Below are 13,404 nucleotides of genomic sequence, written 5' to 3'. Positions count from 1 at the left end.
GATATAAAATCGTTTCTTGAATCTAAACATACAAACAAGACATGCTGAATTATGGATGATTTATGTGTTATATAATCATGTACAGACATCAGAAATAGTGCAGTCATAATAAATACATGCAAAACAATTCAACAGTAATAAATAATTAATTTAAGAACATGATAGTGTTATTCATTCTACTAAACAAAGCATAGATAACCATTTAAAGTTACAAAAACACATAATATGTGTTTGTGTTTATTATACGGTATGCTGTATGACAAAGTAAGCAGTAAAAATAAGCCTGTGTTCATACAAAACACATTATCCAAAAACTATATCCAGTTTTCAGTTACGTTGCATAATAAATTATAGCATCTTTAACTTTGGTTTCCTCTGCTTCTGGTTTTTCTTGCATCTAAAACAAACAAACAATCAGAAAAAAAGTTGTTAGTGGAGATAAAATATCAATAAAGCAATGTATATGTATTTTCAAGGCCAAAGCAAATTAATTTTTTGGCCTAAAATATATTAAATGTAAATATACTGTACATACTTGTACTGGCTCCACTCGCTCCAAGAAGAATTACAGAATTCATCCTTCGCTCTCACACACATCATTTTACCTTTTGAAACAGGCAGCTGGAGACTTTGTGTGCGGTAAGTCTGTGAAAAACAATATAACACAGACACACACACAATTATATTATATTAATTCAGATATGATTCAAATTACGTAATCACGCAGTCATGTTTTATTACTTAATGATAGGTAAATAAAAAAACAATGGTTGCGTCCAAAATTAACAGCAAAATCCTAACATTAACTCAGTTCAGAGAGTATTTGGTTACTCTTTAAATAATGGGAAACAGGTTGTTAATAAGTGAAGCTGCTGTTTGTGGAGTTGCTTAATCATCCTCTGCTTAGATTTTGAGAGATTCACTGTATTATATTACAGCTGATTTCATCTAAAAGCCTTTGTGTTTCTCTTCTGTGTTTCTGATTATTAAAAGAAGGTGTTCGTCATCAGTGCTCAATCACCTAAATAATTCTTCCATTGTGTCATTAACTTAAGTAACTTAAACTCAGTTTAGAGAGGGACCAAATACTACTAAAATAAATACTACCTAAATAAATAAATACTACCTAAATACTACTAAACTGAGTCAATTTTACTCAGAGGATTTTCCTGTGTATTATGTCCAGATAACCACAGATATTCATTCTATATAGAACATTTGTGGTCATAAGGTAATTATTCATAATAAGTACTTACTAGAAAAGTACACAGTTTTGATTGTGTGAGCCAGTCAAATGCTTGTTTCCTAAATGAATTGTTTTATCAGTGATTAAATGACTGAATGACTTACTGTGTTGACGAAGACTGTCACATATTTTGTTCCTGAATGAATTAATGTTTGAAACAAATTGGTTTATTGGCTGATTCAATGACTCAACCAATTGACACAACTGAGTCAATTGTGTTTTTTTTATATTGTTGTTTAAGTCAGTTGTTTCTGTATGTGTTTGTTGTGTCTTGATGCTACTGCCCTAATTTTATTGCACCTGGTCAGATTATTAAAGATGTTAAACCTTAACCTTCTTTTCCCACATAAAAATGGAATCAATTCCTGTTTGGAGGTCATAATACACATTTCATGTATTTTTCACTTGTGATTTCAACATGTGAAGCTCATGCAAAGAGTAATTTTGTCTGTAAAGATTGCGTCATAATAAGAACACATTAGTCAGATTTTAGTGTCTCTCAATTGCTTGTCAGTGCATTTTAAGACCGGTTTGAACTGCACCAACAGATGCGCACAAACACTTCATTGGGTTTTGTCAAATCAGTTTGTTACCCCTGTCAGTGTCTGTTGGCATCTGTCAGAGCTAGTTTTCACCAATAAACATGCTGAACTGATGTGTCGGGTCATATAATGTCTGAGAACTGACATGCTGGAAAAGTATCTTTTTGGATAGAATTTATTTTTTATTTTTGTCAAATAAATGCAGCCACGGTGAGTATAGGAGACTTCTTTCAAAAACCTATACAATTTCATTCATTTCATTTTCTTTTCGGCTTAGTCCCTTTATTAATCCGGGGTCGCCACAGCAGAATGAACCACCAACTTATCCAGCACATGTCTATGTGTGTGTGTGTGTGTGTGAACGAGAGAGAGAGAGCTTTGTGCTCTCTGTACGTGTGTGTGTATGTGTGTATACAAGAGAGAGCATGATGCTGTCTGTGTGTGTGTCACTTGCTTGGTGCTGTGTGTCTATGTGTTTGTGTGTGTGTGTGTTTATACATCCAGCTTGTTAAAGGCTGTCTGGACTTTTCGATTTTGTTCTCCTCCCGCCCATTAGCGGGGACTGGTCGGTCAGCGGGACAACAAATGCTGAATATAAGCGAGAGCGGTCGGGTTCAGACTACAACCTGGGTAGAGCGGGATTCAAAGTTTTGTCCCGTGCAGATCTCTACTTTGGACTGTGGGGAAAACTAAAGCACCTGGAGGAAATGCATGCGAACACGGGGAGAACATGCAAAGTTCACACAGAAATGCCAACTGACACAGCTGAGGCTTGAGGTGATAGGGCTACCCACTTCGCCAGCGCATCATTCTACAATTTTAATTCTTCTTAAGATTTTGTCTTCAACTGAACATAAAGTACAATTTCACAGCAATTCATAACTTTTTGATTTAGTGTCTAATTTGTATGAATTCATACATTTTTATTCGTACAATTTAGTTTGATTTGCTCATCCCCAAATGATGGTTGGGTTTAGTGGTGTGGTTGGGTGCCGTGCCTCAATTTTAAAATTGTACATTTTCATGCGACTGAACTCATATGAATTAGCCACTAAACTGATATGCTTCCTTTTGAGATCAGGCTGGAGTCACAGTACCTCTATTGAGCTCAGTTGGGAGCAGTCACATTTTTTGCGTTTCCTACAGCGAATCTCTTTCACTTGGAAGATAAGAGGGAAGTAAGATGATGGTGTGTTCCAGGAGTCTGGGTATCCCACTTCTACGCATGTATGATTGATCCTGCTAATAGCCACCATGTCCGGTTTCACTGAAAAACAGCATTCATTTATAATTATACAAGTTAGTGTTTTGTATTCAAGACCGGCTAGACTAAGATTAAGACATTGCTGAGAACGGAGGCTGTCAAGACCAAGACACTGCAAAGACTAGCGGGCATCAAGACCAAAACCAAAACCAAGACTGAAAACAGACCAGAGTTAGAATCAATAAGACATGATTGCTCAAAGCTAAAGGCATTGCTGTTAAGTCTCATGACTACTCAAATCAAATTCAGGTCATCTTATCTATTATATTGTCCATTTGCCTTTTATTTGAAATCACCCAGAATTGTTATAGTTACATATTAGGCCTATACTTCCAATTTCACAATAGGAAAAAAATATTCTCAGCAGTACTTTCCTATGACTAGTTTATTAGAGATCGTCAAGAGAAAAAGATATGGGATATACAAGAAAGATTACGTCTCTTATACATGGAAAAGAGTTCTGGGATAACCTAGGAATATGATTACTTATAGGTCCTGTGAAGTGCTTTGAAATATACATTTTTATTAGATGTGTGATGTAATCTCAACTGAAAAATGTAAAGAGGGTGGGACATAGAATAGATCCTCCACTTACAAAACAGCATTTGGTTTTCATCAGCTTTGCCATTGAGTGGTTGAGCTCAAGCGCATGAAATAAAAAGTATCCTGAAGAGGTTGGACATGTCAGATACTAGAGAGCATTTGATATGTCAAGATTTGATGAGAAACTGAAGTATGAGGTCCATTTAGGTGGTTTTTCTGAATGCAATTATTGTCATTATTATGTAGCACACTAGCTATTAGATATCATTAAGACAAACACACTGATACTAAAATCTTCATCTAACAATGTTAACATCTAACATTATTTTTTTTTTATTTCACGAAAACTTTAATAGTGTTAGTGTTCAAGACCTGCTATACCAAGACACTGCCAAGACCAAATAGAGTCCAGACCAACACAAAACTGGCACCAAATAGAAGTGAGGTTGTCACAAAGGTGAGACCATAAAGAATTTGCCTTAAGAACGGTCTGATACGCAACACTAATATGAGAGTTATACTGTACTACTTTAGCATTTTAAAGATTTGAAGAGCTCACCAATATTCATGATGTAGAACTTTGCATTGTATGATTCTACAACAAAACTGCTTCTGAAGTAAACAGTGAGGTTGATGCGCTCCAGCTCCTCTGCATATGGACAGTAGTCTTGGTCTAAGCAGGTGATACTCTTTCCTTCGGGATCCAGACTGCAGCTGATGTTGCTTCCACCATCAGGCCTGGAAAAGAAACAATCAAGTTTTCTTTCTTTCTTTCTTTCTTTCTTTCTTTCTTTCTTTCTTTCTTTCTTTCTTTCTTTCTTTCTTTCTTTCTTTCTTTCTTTCTTTCTTTCTTTCTTTATTTATTTATTTACTTCTACACACCGTTATCATCAAGATGGCAGAGAAAGTCTGGGAAACATACCGTATAGCTTCAATGTGAGTAATATGGCCATGTCTGTTCTCACCCCACGACCATGAACATTGGAACAATCCTCCATAATTATTTGTTGCACAGTGGATGTAACCTTGGTTGATAATTAAATAAAAAGAATTAACAAACTTTAAACATTTTCTAACACTAAAAAAGATTTGGGGTTAGGAAAACCAAAGATAAATTAAACTAACAACAACTTGCTGAAGTTAAAAAATATTTCAAATAAATATTGTACTTTATAATGAAATGATCATCATAAACTCAGCAAATTAATATGATTTCTGAAGGATTATGTGACACTGATGCAGTAATGAATGATAAATAAATAAATGTTTACGTATTTGAAAAAAAAAAAAAAACTTACAATATTACTGGCTTTTACAAACAAAAAAATGACCCCAATATATTTAATCTATAGACTACTTAGTATTGTAATGCAAAATACACTGTATATAAATAATAAACAAGTGTATAGCGTATTGAAATATAAAAACTATACACTTAAAAATGACGTTTGCTGTTTGTTCAGTTGTTTTATGACAACTTAACTGTTTTCAGTTTAATCGCCTTAAATTTTAAGCTACTTAATTCCTTCATGTTTTCCCAACATAAAAATATTTTTACAGCATATAAGCATATACAAAAAAACAAAACAAACAGGACTATCCATAGCAATGACAACAACAACAACAAAAAATCTTATCAAGGCACTTATTATTTTAATGTCTGAAAACCCCTTTTCATCTCTGATCTTCAGATGTGTTACAAAAATGATGCTTTTACCTTTCTCAGGAGTGTTTCTGATGATCTTCCTAAAGCTCCACTGGGCCAGAACCAGTGTGTGGTTCAGGTAGGAGCCCTCATTGTCGAAACAGGAGTAATTGGCCCCTTTCCACCCCTCCACCGTCACCGTAATCCTGTTTCCCTGAGCCTCCAGATGTTTATCTTTGTTTTTGGTCCATGTGATATTATGCCCTTCATACGCTTCTCCACAGATCACTGGCACTTCTACCCTATTTACACCTTTTACATCAACATCCACCACAAGCACTGTCGACAGACGAACGAAAAACAAATGTGAAGTGAAAGAATGTTAAAGCAAGCCCAATGCAATTAAAAGTTATCTCAGCAGTTAACAAAACATAACATGGGGTATTTTTGTAAAAATTTGGTGTGAGTTTTACCATTTGGTTTGAGTTTCCAGAAGCTCTCAGATGTTTGGATGGATCCTACAGCCAACGAATAAAGACACAACAACGTTCTTAACCTAAGAAGAAACATCTGTTGGACAATAAAAGGAATTAAAAATTAGAAACAATTACAAGTAGCCAAATGGCCGAAAAAAAAAAAAAAAACACAACATGGATAACCACATAATTGGAGTGTAAAAAGAAAAGTAAACACTTTTTTGACTTGTGAAAATTAAATATATTTAAATATTTAATTACTTACAAATACTCAACTTATTTGCTAATAATTTGTCTGTAATTCAGTAAAAAGCGATTACTTAAAAAAATGAGTAAACCTATTGCCTTAAAAATGACAAGTTGGGTTTACTTAAAAATGTAAGTATTCCTGTTGTAACGTAGAACTGTTAAGTTGACTTAACTTATCTAACTTCATTTTTTTTAAGTACGCACATAGTTCCTTTACTTAGTAATTTGAAGGCCATAAGTGTACGCACTTTTTAGCAGCTTGCTTTTTACAGTGTATGGAAAAAGTAATAAACCACTTGAAAATTCTCATTTTCTCTGAATTTTAAGGATTCAGTTTCTATGAGTTTCAGTAAAAAAACAAAACAAAAAAAAACTATGCTTTGCTTGCCTAGAAAATGCTTCTTGATTTAAGAATTTTAGATATACAGTATGGACTAGAAACAAGACAAAAAAATCTAAGAAAGAAAAGCATTTTTTGCAGTGTTCAAACTACTTTTGAACATAAAATGAACATAAATGTTCACATTTTTTTTTGGGGGGGGGGACAACTTTATTCTTTATGTTCAATCCACAAAAATGTAGATTTGTGTTTGGACAACCTAAATAAATTGTGTTGAACCCTGCATATGGTGATAGTTGTTTTGTTGTTAAAATAAAAAATGTTTTCATTTGTTGTAACTGAAAATCAGGGTTGTTTGAATATTAAATAATATATATTTAAAAATGACATGTTTTACAGTTTAATAATCATACCTCGTATTGCTTCTTTGTGATTAATTCAAAAGTGCTCAAAGTAAACCCATAATATATAAATAAATAAATATATTTGAAGTCAAAATTTTAATTTTGTTTTTTCTCTTTAAAACATTTCCCCAAATAATGTTTAACAGAGCAAGGAGATTTTCACACAATGTCTGATAATATTTTGTCTTCTGGAGAAAGTATTATTGGTTTTATTTCAGCTAGAATAAAAGCAGTTTTTAATTGTTTAAAACCCGTTTTGAGGTCAAAATTATTAGCCACTTTAAGCTATATATCTTTTTGACTGTCTTCAGAACAAACCATCGTTATACAATAATTTGCCTAATTACCCAAACCTGCCTAGTAAACCTAATTAACCCAGTTAAGCCCTCAAATGTCACTTTAAGCTGTATAGAAGTGTCTGGAAAATATCTTGTAAAATATTATCTACTGTCATCATGGCAAAGATAAAATAAATCAGTTATTAGAAATGAGTTATTAAAACTATTATGTTGTTATTAAATGTGTAAAAAAATTCTTCTCTCCACTAAATAGAAATTGGGGAAAAATAAACAGGAGGGCTAATAATTCTGACTTCAACTGTATCTATATTTCTCAAGGCATTCAACAATAATTGAACTAAATACTTTTATAAAATGCATAGTATTTACGACAAATGTTTTCGATAAACTTTTATTAATGTTCGGAAATGAGACTTACCTTTGATCAAAAGTCAAAAACTATCCAGCAAGATGATCCTCCACAAGCAGACTGGTTTTGATTAGTTGTTGTGTTTAACATGCAAGCTTTTAAGCTAAGTGTCAGGACTGCAGAATTTCCCCAACCAGGAAAAGTCCAGCACAGGTTAGAGGAAGCAAACCCTGCATGAGCAACTGCAGGACCTGAGCTTTCCTTATTAATCAAATTGCTTCTACTTCCACTGTGCCTTCCTTCACTATCTCTAATAATAGACTGATTATCTGTTTAACACCACAGCCCATTCAAAACAGTATTCCACATCTGTTTCAGCTTATATATAAAACACAAGACTCGGCTACTTGGTTTGCAGCAAGTAATGGAGATTTAAAGGTGTTAAGTCAATATTTTGGGGGGGGGGGGGATTTTTGCTACAAGTTCTCATCTGAAAGCTGGATGATGATTTACCTGGTTGCGTTACCTGTTTGTTTGTCCCGGCTAAACCCTGCTGTCAGCTGGTTTTTCCAAAAATGAACAATTCCTCTTTTTACTCAGATAAAGTCATTAAGGGATTTGTAGATTAATGACACTGTCAGAACATTAAACATTACCATGAATCACACTATTCAAGATGAAACACAGAAAAAAGAAAAAGAAACATCTTTTACCTCACTGTTTGCTGAAAGTAAAGCATTTTTAATATTATTTATAGATATTTTTATTTATTTTTTTATTTTTTACGTTTATAAAAATGTTTTATTTTTCCTGTCTGGATATTCTTGATAAATAAAACAACTTTAATGATAATAAGTGCTTTTTAAAATTGGCATTTCCCATTTAACATATAACATGAGGATAAAATCTGCAATATTTTGATGTAATTTTTATGAATCTGTAATAAGTAGACATAATTGCTATGGTGGAATTTCAATGTTTGAACGCTTCTCTTTTCCCTTTTCTCCGACATTGAGTCGTGCAGTTTTGAAATGCAATCAAGCATGTGACAGCAGTGGGGAAGGAACATTTAACAACAAAATTGGGCATACCATTGGCATGGTGGTATTGATTTTTGAGAAGTTTTATCTGATGGTCTGCGCTCTGCTTAGTAGTGAATGAAGTCATTCTCTTACAAAACATGAGCACATCAAAAACAGTCCCTAAAACAGCCACTTACCACGACCATGGTCACCAACAATATTAGAGCCAAAATGAAAACACTTCCCCTGTTTGATGCTGCAGGGAAAAACCCCTATTTACTGTCAAATTTCCTTTGTCTTTATAGCCTTTATTGATTTGTACAGATATATTAAATGAAAAAAATTAGGAGAACGATTGAAAAAATAAAAATAGGATCTGTGCTTTTGAGTTACATTTTTTCCCTTCTGTATTCTTTAAGGCAGGGGTGTCCAAACTTTTTGGGCCGAGGGCCAGATGCAAAAAAACAAACGTTGTCGCGGGCCAAATTTTACATACATCACACAGACACGCATGCATGCATATATATATATATATAAATACAGTTGAAGTCAGAATTGTTAGCCCCCCTAAAATTATTAGCCCCCGTTTATTTTTTCCCCAATTTCTGTTTAACGGAGAGAAGATTTTTTTCCACACATTTCTAAACATATTAGTTTTAGTAACTCATTTCTAATAACTGATTTATTTTATCTTTGCCATGATGACAGTAAATAATATTTGACTAGATATTTTTAAGACACTTCTATACAGCTTAAAGTGACATTTAAAGGCTTAACTAGGTTAATCAAGTTAACTAGTCAAGTTAAGGTAATTAGGCAAGTTATTTTATAACAATGGTTTGTTCTGAAGACTTAAGGGGCTAATAATTTTGACCTTAAAATGGTTCATAAAAAAATTGAAACCGCTTTTTATTCTAGCCGAATAAAAACAAAAGTCTTTCTCCAAAAGAAAAAATATTATCAGACATACTGTAAAAATGCCCTTGCTCTGTTAAACATCATTTGGGAAATATTTTAAAAAGAAGAAATAAATCAAAGAGGGGCTAATAATTCAGACTTCAACTGTGTGTAGATAGATAGATAGATAGATAGATAGATAGATAGATAGATAGATAGATAGATAGATAGATAGATAGATAGACAGACAGACAGACAGACAGACAGACAGACAAACAGACAGACAGACAGACAGACAGACAGACAGACAGATCATAACAAGAACTGCTGCTTAATTGAATGCATGTAATAGCGACACCCGGTGGTTATTTATTGAATTACGTTCATTTTTGTATAGCGGGCCAGATTCTATTGATATTTATAAAAAGCCTTGCGGGCCGCCACAAAACTGATTGCGGGCCGCAGATGGCCCGCGGGCCGTAGTTTGGACACGCCTGCTTTAAGGTATGAATGAGATTTAAATATTTAAAAAAAAATTTTAACACAATACATTGCCAATGATGTCATTTCAGACATCTTGAGAAACTAAAATTTGGTGGAAAGATTAATCCAGACTGTCAATCTCAACAAATTAAAACATTATTTTAACCGGTTGTCATTTTTGCAAATAAATAAATAAAGGAAAATGAAACAATTTACAATTTAAACCCCAATCTTATCAGACCTTTATAGAACAAAACAAATATTTACATTTTTACATTTTAAGTTCTAAAATTTTAAACATCCAGAGAAACAGTATTTTCAAATGGCCTTTTAATTATTCATTCATTCATTAATTCATTCATTTTCTTGACGGCTTAGTCCCTTTTATTGATCTGAGGTTACCACAGCAGAATGAACCGCCAACTTATCCAACACGTTTTTACGCAGCGGATGCCCTTCCAGCCGCAACCCATCTCTGAGAAACATCCACACACACCCATTCACACACACACTCATACACTATGGACAATTTAGCCTACAGAATTCACCTGTACCACATGTCTTTGGACAGTGGAGGAAACCGGAGCACCCGGAGGAAACCCATGCGGTCGCAGGGAGAACATGCAAACTCCACACAGAAACGGCAACTGAGCCGAGGCTCGAACCAGTGACCCAGGGACTTTCTTGCTGTGAGGCGACAGCTCTACCTACTGCGCCACTGCGTTGCCACCTTTTAATTATTTTATTCTATATCTGTATACACCTCAGTTGTTGTGTCTATTGGTTTATAAATTGTACACATTTCTGACAGCTTTGCTAATTTTCCCATTTTGCGCCACATTGTTTAAATAGCATCCATTTGTCCCACTTTGAGGACTTATGGGTGTACCGGTCTAAAAAGTAGGTGCGTTAAGGCCAGTGCTTAATTTGAGCCAGATCTTACTGAATTCTGTTCTGGAAAATGTCAGATATTTGTGTTTTAAAATCTGGTACTTATATTAATGGATCCAGCATTACGTGTGTGTGGTGAATACCTGCAGTATGTGTGTGTGTGAGAGAGAGAGAGAAAGAGAGAAAGAGAGTTTGATTGATTGCAAGCGAAGGCTGTGTGAATTGTGTGTGCGCGCACACACATGATAGTAGTCACCATGTGCAAGTTAAAGCAGAAGTCACGTTTAACTATTGGCCCTCATCAATATTATCAGATAATCGGCTTCCTTACGTTTACAATTACTCTCACTGATTAATGATTTTTTCAGGCCCAGTGAGCGGAGAAAAAAAATCATGGCATAGTGGCCTACTTAATATTATCTGTATATTCAAAATGGCAAAGAGGCAGTCAAGCATATTTTCTTTATTTTAAACCACGAGTAAATCTGATAATGAGCCTGATCAAAGATTTCAAGAAGTCGAAACTGTGCCAATGGATCAGGATAGTGGGAGACAGAAGCAAAGTGATCTCAAGTCAGCCAGAAAACATGACAGAAGAGGTGACTGTGGGCTATTCTTAAAGATTAAACTGAGTGAGTCATTTCAATTTGTTTTTTACTTGGCACGTAGTAGTGAAGTGAACAGAACAGTGATTGTTCATATGATCTATGTGTGTAGCTACATGTTTTTATTATCCATGACTGACCTATAATGTTATAAGGCCTTTTAATGAGGTCAAAACTAAAATTGTGTTGTGAACATCGGTCACGGTAACTTTTATTTCCTTGTTTTGTTCCGGGAATCATTCATTCAAAAATTAAGCACTAGTTAAGATGTATTGTTGGTACATTTCAATTTTGAAAAACTAAAACAGGCCGTGCCATTGATCAACTAAAAGCTGGTCTAAAGCCCAGTGCAGAGCACGTTAGTTATGCACCTATGCCTGTCTTTATGATTAAAATGTTATAAAAATTATTATTTTCGACAAAAATATAAAAACCACTGCCTTTATGCCCTCTTCATGTCTGGGGGGGATTTTTTCAGTTTATTCATGACTATTTGCATTTGTATAATGTTATCATTATTAGCAGTATTATTTATTATATGCATAATTATATTTGTTTAAATAAAAACAAGTTTAGATTTGTCCACCTGTTGGGTTTTGGAGATGTACATTTCATTATTACTGCTTATTTTTATTATTTAGAAAGTAAAGGAGAAGAATGGAGGTGGCTCTTTTCTTATTCCCGCTGCAGATGGTCTGTTTAACTGTTTTCTGAAGCGTTCCACTTATGTTTCCACTTACAGTTGTACATGTACATTCCACGTACATGTTTACCATGTAAATAGCAAATGTGCCATGGCACGACTCAACTGACTCATAAAGAGAATGGGAGGTGAGCCTCTGATTGGCTTAATGCAAGTATGCTGAATACATAACTCATTGAGAGAACAAGCACAACCCTGTTATACCATGCACCAGGGCGCAGACATAATTTTTCCACCCTTAGTAAAAGTGGTTTCGGACATGCCCTTACTTCTTTTTACTAAAATAGAGCCTAGAGAGTGTTTATTTACATTTAGATATAATATATCCACATGATACAAATTTTATACACACACAAAAACACACACGCTTGTTTTTGTGAAAAGTCGGTACATTCCATAAGTTTCCATTAATTTTATATTTTCCAAACTGTATATTGTATTGACCTCACCCCACCCTACCCCTAAACCCAACCATCACAGGAGACTGTGTGCAGCTTTACTCTCTGATTAAACTCATCCTGTAAGATTTATAAGCTTTTTGAGAAATGAGGACATCACCAATGTCTTCATATTTCACCTCCTTTTTGTAATACCTGTGTCATACCCATATCATTAAACAGATTTGTGTCCTGCTATGTCAGAAAAACACGTAAACACACACACATACACACACACATATTTTTAACAGCTGCAGCACAATACAGTTCCTTTAAAATATATCATATTATTAATATATTTTATATATATTATTAATCTTTAAAATATATATAATATAACTGTTCTACTTATGTGTGTACAGAAAACACCTGTATTAACTGTATGACTGACTTGGCTTGCTGACACTTTTCCCTTGGCTTTGAAACCACTTTAAACATTTGAAAGTTTCTGCCACGATATTTACTGAGTGAAACTCTGAGCTTTCACACACATACAAAGCAGAATAGAAGACATGAGGGAAAGAGTTTACTTCCCACATTTACCACTGAAAGGGAAATTTTTCAGTCATCTTTAGCTTACAGCTGACAGAAGTGACACACTGTCACTTCATGTTTACATTTGACACTCAGTATAGATATCTTTCAAGTGTTATGCCATACATACAAGCAGAATATGTTCATGTGGATTCGCACATTTGTCTGTTATGGTTAATGATGTCCATGCTCATGTGGATTTACTATTCTACCACTTATCAACCAGAAGAGGGCAGCAGTGTATCATTGCAAAGTAAAACATCCAATAATATAATATAATATAATATAATATAATATAATATAATATAATATAATAGAATAGAATAGAATAGAATAGAATAGAATAGAATAGAATAGACTTGGCCCAAATAGTCAAAACCGCACAGATATGATGCCATTTGCCCAGCCTCAAAACAGTGTATACCAGACGTCTACACAGGAAAGCCAGCAGTATCAGCAAGGATCCAATCCATCC

General features: G+C 34.2%; 1 protein-coding gene across 16 annotated transcripts in view; it reads right to left on the bottom strand.

Moving 5' to 3' along the window:
* il12ba (interleukin 12Ba) overlaps positions 1-13,404 on the bottom strand; it is a 160,590-nt gene that overhangs the window by 6,070 nt on the left and 141,116 nt on the right. For 9 of the 16 annotated variants that reach the window (XM_087280396.1, XM_087280394.1, XM_087280395.1 and 6 more), the window contains 7 exons: positions 5,714-5,810; positions 5,313-5,579; positions 4,518-4,620; positions 4,155-4,333; positions 2,886-3,055; positions 536-645; positions 46-397 (listed from right to left, as the gene is read on the bottom strand). In XM_087280396.1, coding sequence (XP_087136522.1) covers positions 349-397; positions 536-645; positions 2,886-3,055; positions 4,155-4,333; positions 4,518-4,620; positions 5,313-5,579; positions 5,714-5,810 — 975 coding nt within the window. In that variant the 3' untranslated portion in view covers positions 46-348. 16 annotated transcript variants of the gene reach the window in all.

The sequence above is a fragment of the Danio rerio genome, chromosome 14 (assembly GCF_052040795.2).
Source record: "Danio rerio strain M-AB ecotype USA chromosome 14, GRCz13ab, whole genome shotgun sequence".
In the NCBI taxonomy this organism is placed as follows: Eukaryota; Metazoa; Chordata; class Actinopteri; order Cypriniformes; family Danionidae; genus Danio; species Danio rerio.
This window is presented reverse-complemented; position numbering and strand designations above follow the sequence as displayed.